Genomic DNA, 17,302 nt, shown 5'->3' on the forward strand with positions numbered 1-17,302 from the left:
TTTAATTTTATTATTCACACCTGAAATTCAGCATGCAGAAATAGAAATTTGTACTTTAACTGGGTTAGACTATGTATTAAGAATGCTGAAAGTATTTAACAAAAAGAAGCCCTCTAGAGTTCTCAGCCTATATTCCAGGATCAGAAATCCCAATAAAAAGCGGGCTCGCTGGCGTTAGGCTGACCCTAAACAGAGGACATTAACCACACGGGACTACAAAAGGGCAGGGGGAAACAATCTGCTCAGTCTAGGCTAATAAAATGGGCAGAGATCTCACGCCACTAACATCGTATTCATCTTTCAACACTACAAAGCTGTTTCAAGAACGGTGCAGTGGCGACACATACTCAGTAGTTAAGACCTGAAGAAGGCCAGAAACTGTAGGTTTACTGAAGTTTATTAAGAAACAATCACAAAGAACATTTCAATTATAAAACCTTTCAATATTTACAATTCCATTTTTCTCCTTAACACACTGATTTTCCAGTTTTCCTCACCCTGGAATCTACTTTAAATCTAGTTCATTTAAACTTGTAAATCCTAGAAATTGGACAGTTTCAAGGTTATCCCCAAAACAATTCTACATTTGTATATCATTATCAGAGAAGCTTTTGGTTTTGTGCAGAAATTACTAATTCTGCACTGAAATGAGATCTAAAACTATGATATAAAATATAACCTCATTCTCCCACCAGAAGATGTGTAGAAACTTGGTGGAAACAAGCCACTGAAATTAAAATATACTTTCCAGGATTAACCGTCAGCAATAAAACACGCTTGTTTTACATGTATTGCTGCTACACAGATCAAGCAGAAAGCTTTTTTTCTTAAAATGTTTCAATGCACAAAACAACAGGATTAAAGAGATAAAGGCAAAGAAAGAGAGAGAGAGAGAGAGCCTTAAGAGTAATGAGACATTACCTTTGGAGCGCACGATGTAACACTCTTTCTGTAAATTTTACACAAAAATGGCAAGAAATAAATTGTAATACACTTTTAAGACAAGACTGAATCTATGTTTTAATATCAATATAACTTTGAAATTAAATATTTTCAAGTTTATGCAAAGCAAGAAAGCTTTTTAAAATGGAGGGCTCTAAATTTTCTTTCATATAGGATATTCATGTAGAGATGAGTAATGCTTAAGAGAAAGGCACTGTGGTTAAAATAAGAACCTGCTCAAATTCTTAATACTGTTAATACTAGAGTGCCAATAATAGCTAGCAACAAAACATTACACATCCTTTCACAAAACCCCAGAAACTAGCTAAGGCAACTAACATCTTTCTCAAAAAGAGAATAATGTATCTTGAGTACATACATAAATATAAAAACCTGAATGCCCAGGAGAAGTTGAAACAAAAAGCTCATTGGAAAAAAACTGAGTTAAGATATTCAAACAAACAAAATTTCAAGATACTTTTTACTAGTTCATTTCAAATAGTTAAAGAATCTTTTCTCAGTTACACATCACAACAAACCACTTTCAGGAAGTAATGGGCAACTGTGTTGACTATGGTTACTGTTCACTGCCATTACATTCACTTTGAAACTGAATATGAAAATAAAAATAATAGAGCAGTATAGCTAGAATTCTAGGTAGCTTCTAGGAGGATAAAAAAGCAAGAGAGATGGAAGTATAGGAGTATGCTGTTAAATCGTGGCCACAGCATTTTCTTTTCCTGATTTCCCTGATTATGAATATATATTTATTCAAACATTTTTAACTGTGTGAAATCTTAAACCTACATATTACTACTACTCAGAGTAAAAACCCTATTATAACATGAACAAAATGCTTTGTAGGGAGTTTTGGACATATTCTTTAAATATTTAAAAACAAGCTTTAATTTCTCGTGAATGCACTGACACACCAACTGGTGTTACAAACAGAACATAATGTTTGAAATAATGCAGAGCTTTCAATGAATGTTGTAGAAAATAATTGACTCTAGGTGTAACATAGTACAGAGGGGAAAATAAAATAAAATGGTTTCTGTGTAATTTAGTTTTTAATGTGCAATTCTTTCCCTTCAACTCCTAAAACTACCACACTATAGGAAGAGGCACCAAATTATACAAAGCACCGAAGCCCGTGTGAAAGCAAGAGAAACCAACCACATCTCTTTATGAGGCTCTATCTATATGGGTCCAAAGTCACCAAAAGACATGAGCTTTCTAAAATCCACCTAAAAACACATACCACATGTAACTACATACAAAGTTTTTCCTGTGTTGCTAACTTACATGTCACATAACACAAAATATTCATGAGCCCTGGATGTGAAGGACTACGCTGATACTGGGAGAACATCTTTGCTCATGAAAAAATGTGAAATTAGCATAGGAAGGTATTACCCAAAAAAGGGAAGGAAAAAGTCAGGCTATTAACATTTGCTAGCATTTCTTCTCACACAAATTTATGAAGATGTAAGTGAGAAAAGCATTTCCATCCCAAATCTGCTTTTGCTACCCAAATATCAACACAGCTTTAGAAACTCATTAAAACCAAGCACCCCTCAACTCTTCACTGCTCTGAAACGATCAGCACTTGTCTCTTCCATTCAGGCAGGCAGCCACTTTAAGTCTGTTCTTCAATGACATGAAACAACGTTGTATGTTCCCCCCAGCACTATCCCGTGTCCAACTTTTAAATTAAAATAAACTTTTTGTTTTAAGTTCAAAGTTTGACTTTTCCATATTATTTTGTTGTCTGATATTTTTTAACTTGACAGAGGCCAGTGACAGGGACTGTTCTCCAAAGGCTAGCAATGACACTGAGCCACACAGACTATTGCCCTACACCTGCTGCTCCTGATTTAGGGTCCAAAGCAAACTTTGAGGCACCTTTCAGACTGATGAGAAGCAGGCAGTGGTAATCATTTCCTTTAGGCAAGACAATGTCTGCATTAAAAAAAATCACCCCATATATTTAGAAACTTGGGACATCCTACAAAACACTTTAATGATCATATTTTCACACCAAAATTTTTATCTCTGAAAGTAGGGATAGATACTTTACAAAAAAAAGAAAAAGAAAAAAGACAAAAACTAACTCAAGGTGTACAGAAATAAAATAAAACTAAAACCAAGGCTTCCTGACAGTAAGCTTAGCGTCCATTCCCAGTATAGTTATTGAATATACAGTTATTAACTATCTACGTAATCTTTTAAGTGACTACTTAATGTAATATCTTATCTTTTTGATGAATGTATATGAAAATTAGAGCCAGACTGAATAAACAAAAACTAAAGGAGAAAAAAATCATTTCTCCAAATGTCATTTATTTTCCAGCAAAATGCTTGATACTTCAGATATCTTAAAATAGAGCAGGGTCATTAATAAAATTATGTAGCTTATAGCTGTTCATCACTTTTCTGGCTATCAATTTCTGTAATTTATGAGCAAAAATCCTATACCATGAACTTCCCATGGGTATTCCTTACTTAGCATTATTTAGAGACAGAAAGTTTTAATTAGATCATCTCTAAGTCCCTTTCCACTTTAAGACTTTGCAATCCTTTATTTCTTGCACTTGGTCTTAGACCTAAAAAAATCAATAACAACAAGGATAAAACAAGTAAACACCAAATTAACTTGGTAACTTTGGTCCCAAGTCTTTAAATGCCTTCAAACATACTTCAGTATAACAAACCATTTTCTCTTTAGTGATTCATACATCACTTTGTTCACATTTCCTGAACAGCACTACTTCAAAAAATAATCAGTTTTCTTCTATGTAAGCCCCCAAAAGCAAAATCATTAAGCCAAATGTAACAATAGATATAAGCAATTATTATAAAAATTACAAATAGCTTTATAGAAGAAAATCTGATTTTTGTCACATACATAATACTTTTATAAAAGAAAGAAACATATCCAAAATTACGTTCAATAACAATAATGTATGCTTTAGGAAGTTTTAAAGTGTGTATGCAAGATAGACACTTAACTAGTTAATGCACAAGGCACAGGACTTCTTGAGGGACATTTTACAAACACCCACACTAATGGTAACAAATTTACTCCTCAGGAAATCCAGAGTAACAGATAAAACTACCAATGCAATCTTGTCAAAGCGTATTAAAAGTCCTTATTAATCTCATAAAATAGAAACTATAGAAGCTTTTTTTTTTTTAATTTTACCATCCATTCTTACACTATGCTTTCTTTTTCACATTCCGGAACCATTGTTCAAGCTGACAAAGGAGTTGCGGTAGCATGAAAAAAGCCAGGAGCCAGCCATGGGAAATCATCAGTTAACTCTATGACCCTCAGAGCTGTTCTCTGTGATCATATACACAACCTGAGGATACTGCATTACATTTTCATCTCCGAAGGGATCTGGCCTTACAAGACTCAGAATTTCAAACGTTTCTTTCATGGTCCATCATTTCTATCTTATGTATCCTTTCTATAAAACCAAGGATATGTTTTGCTCCGAAATGTGAATGTTAGACTTATCCTCCAACACATGGGAAACGTATTTGTAGCCAGCATAAAGAAAGTGCACAGGCACAGACACCTCTTTAAAAAAAGAGATGAGGGGATTTTGTGTGTACAAACATGCTCAAATACTTCCCACATTGCTTTTAACAGCAAATGCTTTCCCAGAATAAATTTCAAACTAAAAGGAAAACATTTTGTTTTGATAGCAAGTTCATAGTGATTTTAGTGCCATCTACAGTTAGTTATGAAAATCCTAATTTGTTGATGCTAAAATTCTTCATTTGACAATCCTCTTCAAAAACGGTAGTCCAACTAGACCATGTATAAAACAGGAACAACCTTTACAAAATATTCCTAGGAAATATTTAAGCAAGTACTAAGTAACATAAAAATAAGATAATTTTTTATAAGATTTTTAAAGGAAAAATCTCATATACTGGATTTTAATTAATCTATGTAGGTATACTAGTTTTAGTTCTTAATATCTTATACACAAACTAATCTGTGTGCAATAATGGCAAGAAGCTGCTGTTACCTGATAACTCAAATGTTTAATGTATGATATAAAAAAAAACCTAAAAGAAACTTTAGAGCCCTCAGATGGTAGCTTCTTGACCAATGAATCATAACTTTTTCATGTTCACAGTTCAGATAAGATTAAAAATGGAAACGGGAAATCTCAAAGAGTAAACAGCTTCTACACTGTTACTAGAAAAGACATTTTTGAAAAGATTTCTCTCTACTTTTTAATGGCCCCTAAGAAGGTTAAGAATTAAAAAGTACTCTCATAAAGAAATATAGTAACTAATATAACCTATGGGAACAACTGTTTTAGATCTCTTCCCTGTGTAATTCCAAGTATAATTTTACATCAGTTTTCCATTTTTAGGACATTCTTAGGAACAGAATGTCCCTTATCTGAACTTTATCAGATCATGTAGGAAATCTATTTTTCAGACAGATTTAAAACCTGAGTTTTTTTATGAATAATTCACTCCTTTAGAGACAGGGAAGCGCCATTCATACTCATCCATTCAGAAAGATGACAGGGAAAACTTTTTCTGATAAATCACAAATTAAATATTTCTTCAACATACATAGCGCAACTGAGATTTACTTCCGATCAAAAATATTAAACCTCACACTGGATAATCCTCTTTCACATTTTATATGATAGGATCATAATAAAGTAAGGTTTTGAAATAGCTTTAGATAATAATATATAGCTAAAAGTATGCCAAAGGTCTTATTTAGAATTCTCAGATGAGAGAAGTTTCTGGTTGTGCATGCATGTAAAGAGAATTACTTTTAAAAAGAAAATTTAGCATTCTGAAATTCATGAGTGATAATCTCATCATAAATTCTGGCAGATCTGACAGCAACATTGATTTAATTCAATTATTCACAGAGACCTTGCTAAGTTTAAGTTTTTAAAAATGCTGGCTCAACAGCAAATCACCTATGTATCAGAAAATAATGGTACCTCTCTCAAAACTGGCTCAAAGAACAACAGTAAAAGGAAAACAACAACATACAATAGTTTACTTAAACCAACTGCCTTTCATGCCAAGGGTACATCTGGTCCTAAATTATGGCAATTTTTAAATTTTTAAATATTCAAGTTTATGTTCCAATACAACTTTAGTAAACTGAGTCCCAAAATTTGGTAAGGGCCAAACACAATTTTGTTTCTTATGATGACAGTTTATTTGGAAAATAATGTATATCCTCAAAGTACATTTGCTAAGTTGCACTCTTCAAATCCAGGATGTATGCTGAATGCTGAGGTGGCTGGTAGAGCTTACCAGTCACTAGACCAGGAGAAATTAATATGAACCAAGTTGACAGAATTTTCGCATTAACCTTGGTTTAACTGTACCATCTTTCCCATGAACAGCGCTTCTCTGTTTAGGAAAAGCTCATCTCTGAATTATGCCTACTCACATGAAAAACTGGGAACCATTGGTATGTTTCCCTCGATTTGCCATTGACAAAAGGAACGCTCTGTCATGTTTGAGAATAAAGTTTTCATCTGTTTGAAGAAAACACAAATTTGTCAGTCTCCAATTTTAAGTCACTTTTTAAAGTCATGTTCAAGTAATAAACAGAAAGCACAGGATGAAATTCCTCTTCTGGTCAGTACAGATACATGACTGAATATTTAGAAAAAAAAATTGAACTAATCAAATAACAAGCATAAAAGGCCAACAGATACTAATGAAAGCCTTGAAGAAAAGAACATATATTTAATACTTTGTACAAATAGCCTTAGAACAGTCACTTTTAGTAGTAACATTTATCTAAATGACATATAAATTATAGAACTTTCAGGGAAAACCAATAAAGAAATTTTCAGAAGAATCTTTCCAGTAAAGCTCATGTCCTTCAAATTTCCAATTAGCCTGCCTAATGCACCATACATGGAGAGTTTAATAATCCTCTTGTATACTTATTTTTCAAATGGTAAATTTATTATTCAAAAGAATTGAAGCTAGACTATGACAGCAAAACATAATTGACATATAATAGGTTGTAGGGACATGTCTAAATTAAATTAGGTATGTGGATAATCAATAGGCTCATAAAATTATCTGAAGAAGAATATTCTGGAGAGATAAAAATTTAAATGGGAAAATATCATTTTAAGGCACAAAAGTATCTGCCACAGGGAACAACCACATTAGTGTCCAACAGTATTAATTTTTAAACTGCTACACGTCAACAGAACTTGCTAAACAGTTGTTCCCAACTAGTTCAAAGTAAAAAAAAATCCATCATAATCAATAGATGATTTTAATTCTAACAGAAATATCCTTGAAAACTTATTTAAATTTTCTTTTAACATTCATACAAACAAAACCTTTTTTTTGTTTTAGAACAAACAGAAACATAGAAAACTAAAAAATGATTACCTTGGGAACAGGCTTCTGAAAAAGAGTAGTAATCCATTTTCTCCCAAAGGAAATATAAAAGACTATTATAAAACTGAAACTATCACAGTGTTAAAACCAATATTGGATTTCATTATAAATTTCTGCAACTGACTTTTCTAAGGCTTTTTGGGGCAAGTGCAATAGTTAGATTTATGCAAATGATACTACTGTAGGAATAAACACAATCATACAGTTCTAGTATAGAAGAGAAAACATACAAACCTTTGAGAAAGGAGGAAATACCAACTTTTATTCAAAGAAATTGCTTTGTTTAGGGGGAAAAAAACCACTAGTAGGTTCTTTTCCCTGATGTGGAATTCATAACCATTGAGAAAAGAAAAAAAAGATACAAATGCATGTATGAAATACTATATAGAGTTTTCCAAATCTTCAAGAAATATAGAAATCCAGCAACTACCTGACCCAGACTGTCCATAAAATTATTAGGAAGGGTGCAAGGGAACAGAATTGGAGCTTGTGTTACTGAGCTTTATTCTCTTACCTTTTCATTTTGCAAAAGACCACATTCTCTATAAACAAAAGAATATGTTGACAGTTTTAGGCAGGAAGATAGGAGTTTTCATGTATAAAGTTGCCTAACCTCCATGCTGAAAGTCATGTTTAACCATAAAAGTTAGCCTTAATTAATTTTGTCAATTATAAGTTATATATTACAATATAATTTATCCCCAATGTCATGCAAATAAAGTATTTTCATGCAGCATTAGTTTCATGCAAAAAGTGAACTATAAGTAAACCTCTTCTCATTAAAAGTATATGATCAAACTTGCTTTAACATCAGAACTCAAATAAGACCATAAAATACTTGGCCTTACCTTTAAAATAGCCACCATAAATGGATTCTCCACCTTTTCCATTACCTGCAAATAATGAATGACGTTAAGCCACAATAAAGATTAAAAATGTATTAATACATACAAAGTATGTTTTGATGCTTTCAATTTGGTGAAGGGAACCTTGAACCTTGTAATTACTGCAGATAACCAAAATTCTAGGAGTCTTCAATGAACTACATCTTGAAATTCTAAGTCAAATCTTCAAATCCTATTACAATAAATACATTAAAAATTGGTCTCCATGACCCCCTTCTTTCAAGCAGCAGCAAATTCTACGACAAACGCGATTTGAACAGTACTTTGGCAATCAACTCTAAGAGAATTCACCTTGTAATTATAATATTATTGAAATAAATTATGTAACAACGAAATAATACTTTTTCATAATTCTGGATCTACATTACCTATGCCCCCAGCAAACATGCACTAATGACATAATATTTACATCATACGGTGATACAGTATTTACAATTAAAAGTATTAATGAGACACTTCAAAAACTGAAGGAGTTAGAAGGAAGATAAGTTTTAGCTCTACCTTCACTGAAGTCCCCACCCTGAATCATAAAGTTTTTAACCACACGATGGAATGTAGAACCTTTATAACATAACTTCTTTCCAGTTGTTTTCCCAAGGCCTTTCTCCCCTAGGGGGGGAAAAAAAGAAATGAAGTTTTGCTACAAACCCATCCTTCAATGAAAAGAACTAACCAATTAATCCTTAGTTAAACCCCTCCTTTTGTGCTGAGCCGTAAGAAATCTAAGAAACAGCATGACAATTTAACATACATACATACACATCAACTGAAACAAACAATACAAAGTAGCGTATATATATATATATGTATATAGATATATATAAAATTGTGTGGTAAAGACTACCTGCTATTGGAGGTAAGACAGGAGATGCTTATCACTCCCATAAAGAACTGAATTAAGGAGCAGCTTATGGGGCAAGTGGTACGGCTTAGCAGGTAAAGCCGCCACCTGTGATAAGGACATCCCATATGAGCCCAGGTTCAAGTCCCAGCTGCTCCACTCCCAATCCAGCTCCCAGCTAATGGCCTGGGAAAGTGTTTGGGCCCCTGCTACCCATGTGGGAGACCTGGATGAAGCTCCTGGCTTCAGCCTGGCCCAGCGCTGGCCATTGTAGCCATCTGGGTAGTGAACCAGTAGATGGAAGATCTCTCTCTCTCTTTCCTAACTATGATTTTCAAATAAATAAATGGATCTTAAAAAAAAAAAAAAAAAAGCTGTTGGAAAGACTGCATTTGCACATCCAAGTATGGATTTTAAAAATTTAGTTCACTACTTCTAATTTTAAAGGGACACTGTATCGTCCCCATTTTTCTACTTATCCAAAATATAAATCCATATATATTTATAAACAGAATTTCATTGTATTTTGTCTATTTTAAAACCCTAAATTTCTTATGAACTCTTATGTTCTTATGAACTCTTATGTTCAAAGCAGTGAAATTTGTAAAATTTTACTAAGACAAGTCAATTTTAAATGTCTATTATTTTGGGGCCGGTGCTGTAGCACAGAGGGTTAAAATCCCAGCCTAGGGCCGGCGCCGTGGCTTAACAGGCTAATCCTCCGCCTTGCGGTGCCGGCACACGGGGTTCTAGTCCTGGTTGGGGCACCGGATTCTATCCCGGTTGCCCCTCTTCCAGGCCAGCTCTCTGCTATGGCCCAGGAAGGCAGTGGAGAATGGCCCAAGTCCTTGGGCCCTGCACCTGCATGGGAGACCGGGAGAAGCGCCTGGCTCCTCGCTTTGGATCGGTACGATGCGCTGGCCGCAGCAGCCATTGGAGGGTGAACCAACGGCAAAAAAGGAAGACTTTTCTGTCTCTCACTATCCACTCTGCCTGTCAAAAAAAAAAAAAAAAAAAAAACCAGCCTAGAGTGCTGGTTCAAGTCCCAGCTGCTCCATTTCTGATCCAGCTCCCTGCTAATGCACCTGTGAAAGCAGCAGAAAACGGTTCAAGTCCCTGGGCCCCTACACCCATGTAGGGGCCTTGGTTGTGGCCATTTGGGGAGTGAACCAGAAGATGGAAGACCTCTCTCTCTGTATCTACCTCTGTAATGCTATCTTTAATAAATAAAATAAATCTTAAAATAAAAATGTCCTATTATGTAAACTACAATATACAGGGAAGTCTCCATTACAGAGTTTCTTACTCTTCATTTTTAAAGCCATTCTCTTCTCTGCCCCTTAAACGCTTCCTTGATTTCATATGGAAGTCAGTGTAAGTAATTTTGTATTTGCAAAACTCATTTCATAGCCCTTTATTTTTCTAGAAAATATTTATTATATTAAGCAAGGTAAAAGTCTCTAACTCACTGAGGGTGGGCACGTGGTAAAGCATGTAAGCTGCTGCTTGGGACCCACATCCCATACTAGTGCTGGTTCAAGTTCTGGCTCCTCTGCTTTTGATTCAACTCTCTGCTAATGCACCTGGGAAGGCAGCAGATCAAGGCCCAAGTACTTGTGTTCCTGCTACCCACAAAAGAGACCCAGATGGAGTTCCTGTCTCAGGGCTTCAGTCTGGCCCAGCCCTGACTATTGTGGGCATTTGGGGAGTGGACCACTGGATGGGGATGTCTCTCTCTCCCACCTTTCAAATAAATAAATAAATAGTAAAACAAAACAAAACAAAACAAAAAACCTCTGTATCATGATCATGACTTCTCATTGGGAATAATTTAATAATTCACTTACCTGAGCATAGGCAAAGGAAGTTTTTGCATGTTTTTGGACATATGTCTGAGAAGAGCTGAAACATAATACGACCAACTGAAATAAAATACACAGGGGGAAAAACCCAATGAGCAAGTTGACTAAATATCTCACATGGAATAAAGAAAAGAGATAAACTGAATAATTTGGGAGGTAGATGTTTGTAATCCATTTTAATTTTTAAAAAGAGTTGATGGGAAAGAATTTAACTGGGAGATACCAAGTAACAAGAGGTCTACTCTACTGGCTAACTTTAAAAATTGAATCCAGCCAAAGTGATTCTAGTCCTAAAATTGTGGGATTTTAAGTGACTTTTAAAGGACTCTACATTACTCATCTCTTTTTGTATAGTCCTTTCCTGAACTATTAATAGTCTTTAAAAATACTTCCAATTAACAGATACCTGATCTATGTGTGGACCTGCCAGTGAGGACGGAGTATCATAAGATAGTCATTCTGGCCAGTACTGTTAGAAACAGTTTTTCTGTCATCCACTTTCAGCTTTTTTTCTTTCTTATAAGAACTACTTAGAGCCAACTTCCTGAACTGTCCCATCCATACACAACATCAATATCCTATTCTTTCAGAGACTAAAAACAGAACAGGCTATGGTTCCTAAAAACAAAACAAAATGGAAGGGCATTTGGTGTTAGCAGTTAAGACAGCAATAGGACGCTCATGTCCCAAATCGCAGTGCCTAGGTTTGAGTTCCAGCTCCAACTCCAATTCCAGATTTCTGCTAAGGCACAAGCTCAAGTACCTGGGTCTCTGACATCTATGTGGGCGACCTGGATTGGGTTTCCACGTCCTCGTTTTGGCATGACTGTTGTAGGTAACCGGGGAGTTAACCAGATGGGAATTCTCTGCCTATCAAGTAAGTAAAATAAATGTGCAATACACACACACACACACAAATTCAAAAGAGAATGAACTAATTGGCTCAAGTAGTTAGATATAGTGATCAGAGAATCAAAGAACCAAGAAGTCGGGATATGAGGCCAGATATTAGAGCTGCCAGGTCACACAAAGCAAAATGTGTTGAATATCACTTCTTTGTCTCAATCAGTGCATACAGACCTAGAAATTTTCATTAATGAATAAGGTGAAAAATAAATCCATCACTCCAATCAAGAAGACAGAGGAATACAAAATTTAGGAAAAAGAATTTATAAGGAAACATTGTTATATATGCTGATATAGACTGAAAATCAAAGGTAAGACTAAAACCTACAATGCTGTTAAGTAACTATTCAAAGAAGTGCTAAGTAACTCTTCAAATATAGATGAATTACTTTCTCAAATAAAACTGAGATGCAATGTCATCTCTACCGTTTCAGTAAGAATGAAAAGCTCAGTACATTTTATGGAGGAAAATAAAGGAAGACAAAGCCTGAGAAAGTGACATAAAACAAATAAAAAACCCTGAAGTTCAATCTCATTTAAAGAGATACTAATCAATACTGAGAAATCTACTAATTATTAAAGTCAAGGAAAAAACCCTATAAAATCTTAACAGAAACCAAAACAGCACTTGATGAAATTCAACATTCATCTCTTTCTTTGTTTTAAGATTTATTTATTTATTTGAAAGGCAGAGTTATACAGAGAGAGGAGAGGCAGAGAGAGAGAGAGAGAGGTCTTCCATCCGCTGGTTCACTCCCCAGATGGCCACAATGGCCAGAGCTGTGCTGATCGGAAGCCAGGAGCCAGGAACTTCTTCTGTGTCTCCCATGCGGGTGCACAGGCCCAAGGTCTTGGGCCATCTTCTGCTGCTTTCCCAGGCTATAGCAGAGAGCTGGATTGGAAGTAGAGCAGCCAGGACGCCCACATGGGATGTCGGCACTGCAGGCGGTGGTTTTACCTGCTACGCCACAACGCCAACCCCTCAATATTCACCTCTTAACAGATACCCTTCAAATAAAAAACCAGCACTATGTTTAAAGGTAAAACACTAGTACAGCATGAATTTTACAAAGAAAAAGAATAAGTCAAAAGTGCTTATCATTGGGGCCGGCACTGTGACGCAGCAGGTAAGGCTGCTGCCTGTGGTGCCAGCATCCCATATGGGTGCCGGTTTGAGTCCTGGCTGCTCTACTTCCGATCCAGCTCTTTGCTATGGCCTGGGAAAGCAGCGGAAGATGGCCCAAGTCCTTAGGCCCCTGTACCCACATGGGAAACCCGGAAGCAGCTCCTGCCTCGGGATCGGCACAGCCCCGGCTGTTGCAGCCAATTGTAGAGTGAACTAGCAGATGGAAGACTGTCTCTCTCTCTGCCTCTTCTCTCTCCGTGTAACTCTTTCAAATAAATAAATAAATCTTTAAAAAACAAAAAAAAGTATTATATCAAAGGGGCCAGTGTTGCAGCACAGCAAGTTAAGCTTCTGCTTGTGAAGTCAGCATGCCACATTGGAGTGCTGGTTTGAGTCCTGGCTACTCCACTTTTGACCCAGTTTCTTGCTAAAGTGCCCAGGTAACACAGTAGAAGACGGCTGGCCCAAGCACTTAGGCCCCTGCTACTCATGTGGGACACCATAATGGAGTTCCTGCCTCCTGGCTTTGGCCTGGTCTAGACCTAGCTGTTATGCCATTGAGGGAGCAGATGGAGGATCGATCAATCGATCTCTCTCTCTCTCTGTCACCCTGCTTTTCAAATAAATAAATATTTTTAAAAGTTTTTTAAAATTATTTTTAAATATTATGCTAACATAAAACTGTATCAAGTTGGTGAATGCATGGTGCTTTTTCTTTTTAAGATTTATTTATTTATTTGAAAGTCAAGAGTTACACAGAGAGATGGTGGTTATTTTTAAGAAACACACTCCTGGGGCCGGCACTGTGGCATAGCGGGTAAGGCCACCACCTACAGTGCCGGCATCCCATATGTGCGCTGGTTCAAGACCCAGCTGCTCCACTTCCAATCCAGCTCTGTGCTATAGCCTGGGAAAGCAGCAGAAGATGGTCCAAGTCCTTGGGCCCCTGTACCTGCGTGGCTCCTGGCTTCAGATCAGCACAGCTCTGGCTGTTGCGACCAACTGGGGAGTGAACCAGAGGATGGAAGACCTCTTTCTCTGCCTCTTGTTCTCTCTCTGTGTAACTCTTTCAATAAGGAAATAAATCTTTAAAAAAAAAAAAATGAAAGAAAGAAACACACTCCTTGGTATTTAGGGATAAAGAGGCACCACTCTTGAATGGTTCAGGAAAAAATATGTATGTGCAAAGAGAAAGAAAACGAAAAAGATTAATAAAGCAAATGCTATAAAATATTATTAAATCTGATAAAGGATAGATAAGTATTCTTTTTACTATTTTTATCCTTCAACCTGTTGTAAATTTGAAATTATAACTAGACAAGTTTTAAAGTTTTCAGATAAAGCCTAAATCTTGAGTTTTGTGAACACCTTTGTCTACAAGATTTTTAAAACTTGTAGTTTCGGCCGGCGCCGTGGCTTAACAGGCTAATCCTCCACCTTGTGGCACCGGCAAACCGGGTTCTAGTCCCGGTTGGGGCGCCAGATTCTATCCCGGTTGCCCCTCTTCCAGGCCAGCTCTCTGCTATGGCCCAGAAAGGCAGTGGAGGATGGCCCAAGTCCTTGGGCCCTGCACCTGCATGGGAGACCAGGAGAAGCACCTGGCTCCTGCCTTCGGATCAGCGCGATGAGCCGACCGCAGCGGCCATTGGAGGGTGAACCAATGGCAAAAAGGAAGACCTTTCTCTCTGTCTCTCTCTCTCACTATCCACTCTGCCTGTTTAAAAAAAAAAAAAACAAAAAACTTGCAGTTTCAGTACTCTTTTATAATCTTTTAATGTACCAAACTTTTTTTTTTTAAGATTTCTTTTTATTTATTTGAAAGACACAGTTACAGAGAGAGGTAGAGACAGAGAGAAAGAAGGGTCTTCCATCCACTGGTTCACTCCCCAAGTGTCTGCAATGGCTGGAGCTAAGCCAATCTAAAGCCAGGAGCCAGGAGCCTTTGAAGGTCTCCCACATAGGTGCAGTGGCCCAAGGACTTGGGCCATCCTCTGCTGCTTTCCCAGGTACATTAAGCAGGGTGCTGGATCAGAAGTGGAGCATCCGAGACTCAAACCGGTGCCCAAATGGGATGCCGGTGCTTCAGCCCATGGCTTTAACCCACTGTGTCACAGCGCCAGCCCTACTTTTCTATAATCTTAACAACTGAGGACCATAAGAGATTTTTATGAGTTACATCTAGTGATATTACTGATATTTACTGATTTACTAAGTAACAGCAGTAACTGTATATATTAACATAAATGTTTCAGTAACTTTATTTCTATTATCAAAAATGAACAAAAATTTAGTAAGATGTATCACTGTTTCATATTTTTGCAAAATCTTCTTAGTGTCTGAGTTACTAGAAGATGGATTTTCCTATCTGCTTCCGCACTTGATCTATTGTGATGTCACATGTCGTGCTGCCTCTGGAAAAAATCTGAATAGTAACAGAATGGGAGTGATAAAATAGGCTTTTAACCCAGGTCACATAAAAGCAACTTGTAGGGGCCGGCGCTGTGGCCTGAAGCGCCAGCATCCCATATGGGTGCCGGTTCGAGACCCAGCTGCTCCACCTCCAATCCGGCTCTCTGCTATAGCCTGGGAAAGCAGTCGTAGATGGCCCAAGTCCTTGGGCCCCTGCACCCACGTGGGAGACCTGAAGAAGCTCCTGGCTCCTGGCTTCAGATCGGCACAGCTCCGGGCGTTGCAGCCAGCTGGGGAATGAACCAGACAATGGAAGACCTCTCTCTACCTCTGCCTCTCTTTCACTCTCTGTGTAACTCTGGCTTTCAAATAAATAAAATAAATCTTAAAAAAAAAAAAAAAAAAAAAAGCACCTTGTAACATGAAAATCAAAAGTCTATATCAAGCCTTTTACTATAATGTTGTATATTAAGGTAACTATTTAAGAAGACCTATATAGACTTTGACATGAAAGAGTACCCTTAATTTTAAATCTATACCTTAAGCAGAAAGAACACCTTCTAGAGGTGATAATATAAGTCTATAATCCAGAGGTGGCTACCAAAGATTTTTGCTATGGTTAGCTCCAACCAACCAATGGCTTTGTAATTAGCAATGTGAATATCAGAAATGGATTTTTATTTGTAACTTAATGATGCTGAGAACATATGGACTGAACAAGAGAGCCTCCACATCCTTACAATAACAGGACCTATGAATCTGAAGCATCAGCCTCTGGAGTACAGCCTGAGGCAGGGTCCGCTGAAAAGGTTAGGGTCTATCAACTGATTCTGGAGGATTTTGGATGCCCCATCCCAAAAGTGTCATGTGGCAGTTTTCACAAGGCAGGAAGCAGTAGCTGGAGCACTGAAAAGAACCTGGGCTTCATCAAACTCATATTAACTGGTTGTATAAGTTATATGTGATAGTTTTTGCTAATGCCCATGAACAGTAAAATGTGATTTGTTCTCACTGTAGTCTGGTAGCAAAGTTGTTACAAAGGCAATCTGTACTGCTTACCTATCTAACGGGTGACTCCCCTATGTGTACTAAAAATAATCTAATGGCCATTCTTGACTAAACTGGCTTAGATTAACTTTCCAACAGATATCTAAAACTTAGTTCTTAGGTTTCCACTAGCCTATTTCTTTTTAGCAGTAAGCATTTTAGCCGAATTTAATGAAGAGAAATACACCTTGACAAATCAAGGGGGATAGCTTGGGAAAAAACTGAGAGCTCACCCCATTTCTTAATACAAAGATCTGAATACTAAGGCAAGGAAAAGGTACCAAAGGAAGGGGAGAAAAAAAAACACTCTTGTTTTACTTCTACCCTAGGAAAGCCTTAGTTTAACCAACCACTAACAACCCTACAAAATATTTAACCAGAGAAGGATGAACCTGCCTGTCAGAAAAATGAAGTTGCCAATGAGAATTTACATCTGTACTTCCACACTGGGTATTACGTTTCATACAAAAAGGCTAATGCTTTAGGAGAATGTGAATTTATTTGTAAAGACAATGAAAAAAGATTTGTTAATTTCTACCAGTTAGAAAATTTTCTTAAATTTTAAAGGAATCCTAGGTCCAGCCAAAATGGAATAAGTACCTTCCACCCTATCTTTCTCACTGAACACAACGACAACAAAAATAACTGGACAAAAAACATGAAAGAATAAGGACTGAAAAAATGAATGATAGTAGTTAGATTAGGAAAGGAAGTCAGACCACAAAAGACCACCAAATTGGTAATGAATTTCCAACTTTGTGGTTCTTCAGTATCTCCTGGCCTGGAATCAAAAGACATCAGGTTGGATTTCCCCACTAGGTACAGTGAATGAGAG

The 17,302-nt window shown here is 36.8% G+C and overlaps 1 protein-coding gene across 3 annotated transcripts in view; it reads right to left on the reverse strand.

The window, feature by feature from the left end:
- Nucleotides 1-17,302, reverse strand: part of NKTR (natural killer cell triggering receptor) — a 46,910-nt gene that overhangs the window by 23,237 nt on the left and 6,371 nt on the right. For 2 of the 3 annotated variants that reach the window (XM_062200627.1, XM_062200628.1), the window contains exons 3-6: nucleotides 10,965-11,039; nucleotides 8,778-8,885; nucleotides 8,220-8,264; nucleotides 6,395-6,482 (exon numbers count right to left, since the gene is read on the reverse strand). In XM_062200627.1, the coding sequence (XP_062056611.1) occupies nucleotides 6,395-6,482; nucleotides 8,220-8,264; nucleotides 8,778-8,885; nucleotides 10,965-11,039 (316 nt within the window). Of the gene's footprint in view, nucleotides 1-6,394; nucleotides 6,483-7,885; nucleotides 7,914-8,219; nucleotides 8,265-8,777; nucleotides 8,886-10,964; nucleotides 11,040-17,302 lie in introns of those variants that run through there. The other variant, XM_062200629.1, reaches the window with a different exon arrangement.

This window comes from Lepus europaeus, chromosome 9, assembly GCF_033115175.1.
Source record: "Lepus europaeus isolate LE1 chromosome 9, mLepTim1.pri, whole genome shotgun sequence".
Classification (NCBI taxonomy): Eukaryota; Metazoa; Chordata; class Mammalia; order Lagomorpha; family Leporidae; genus Lepus; species Lepus europaeus.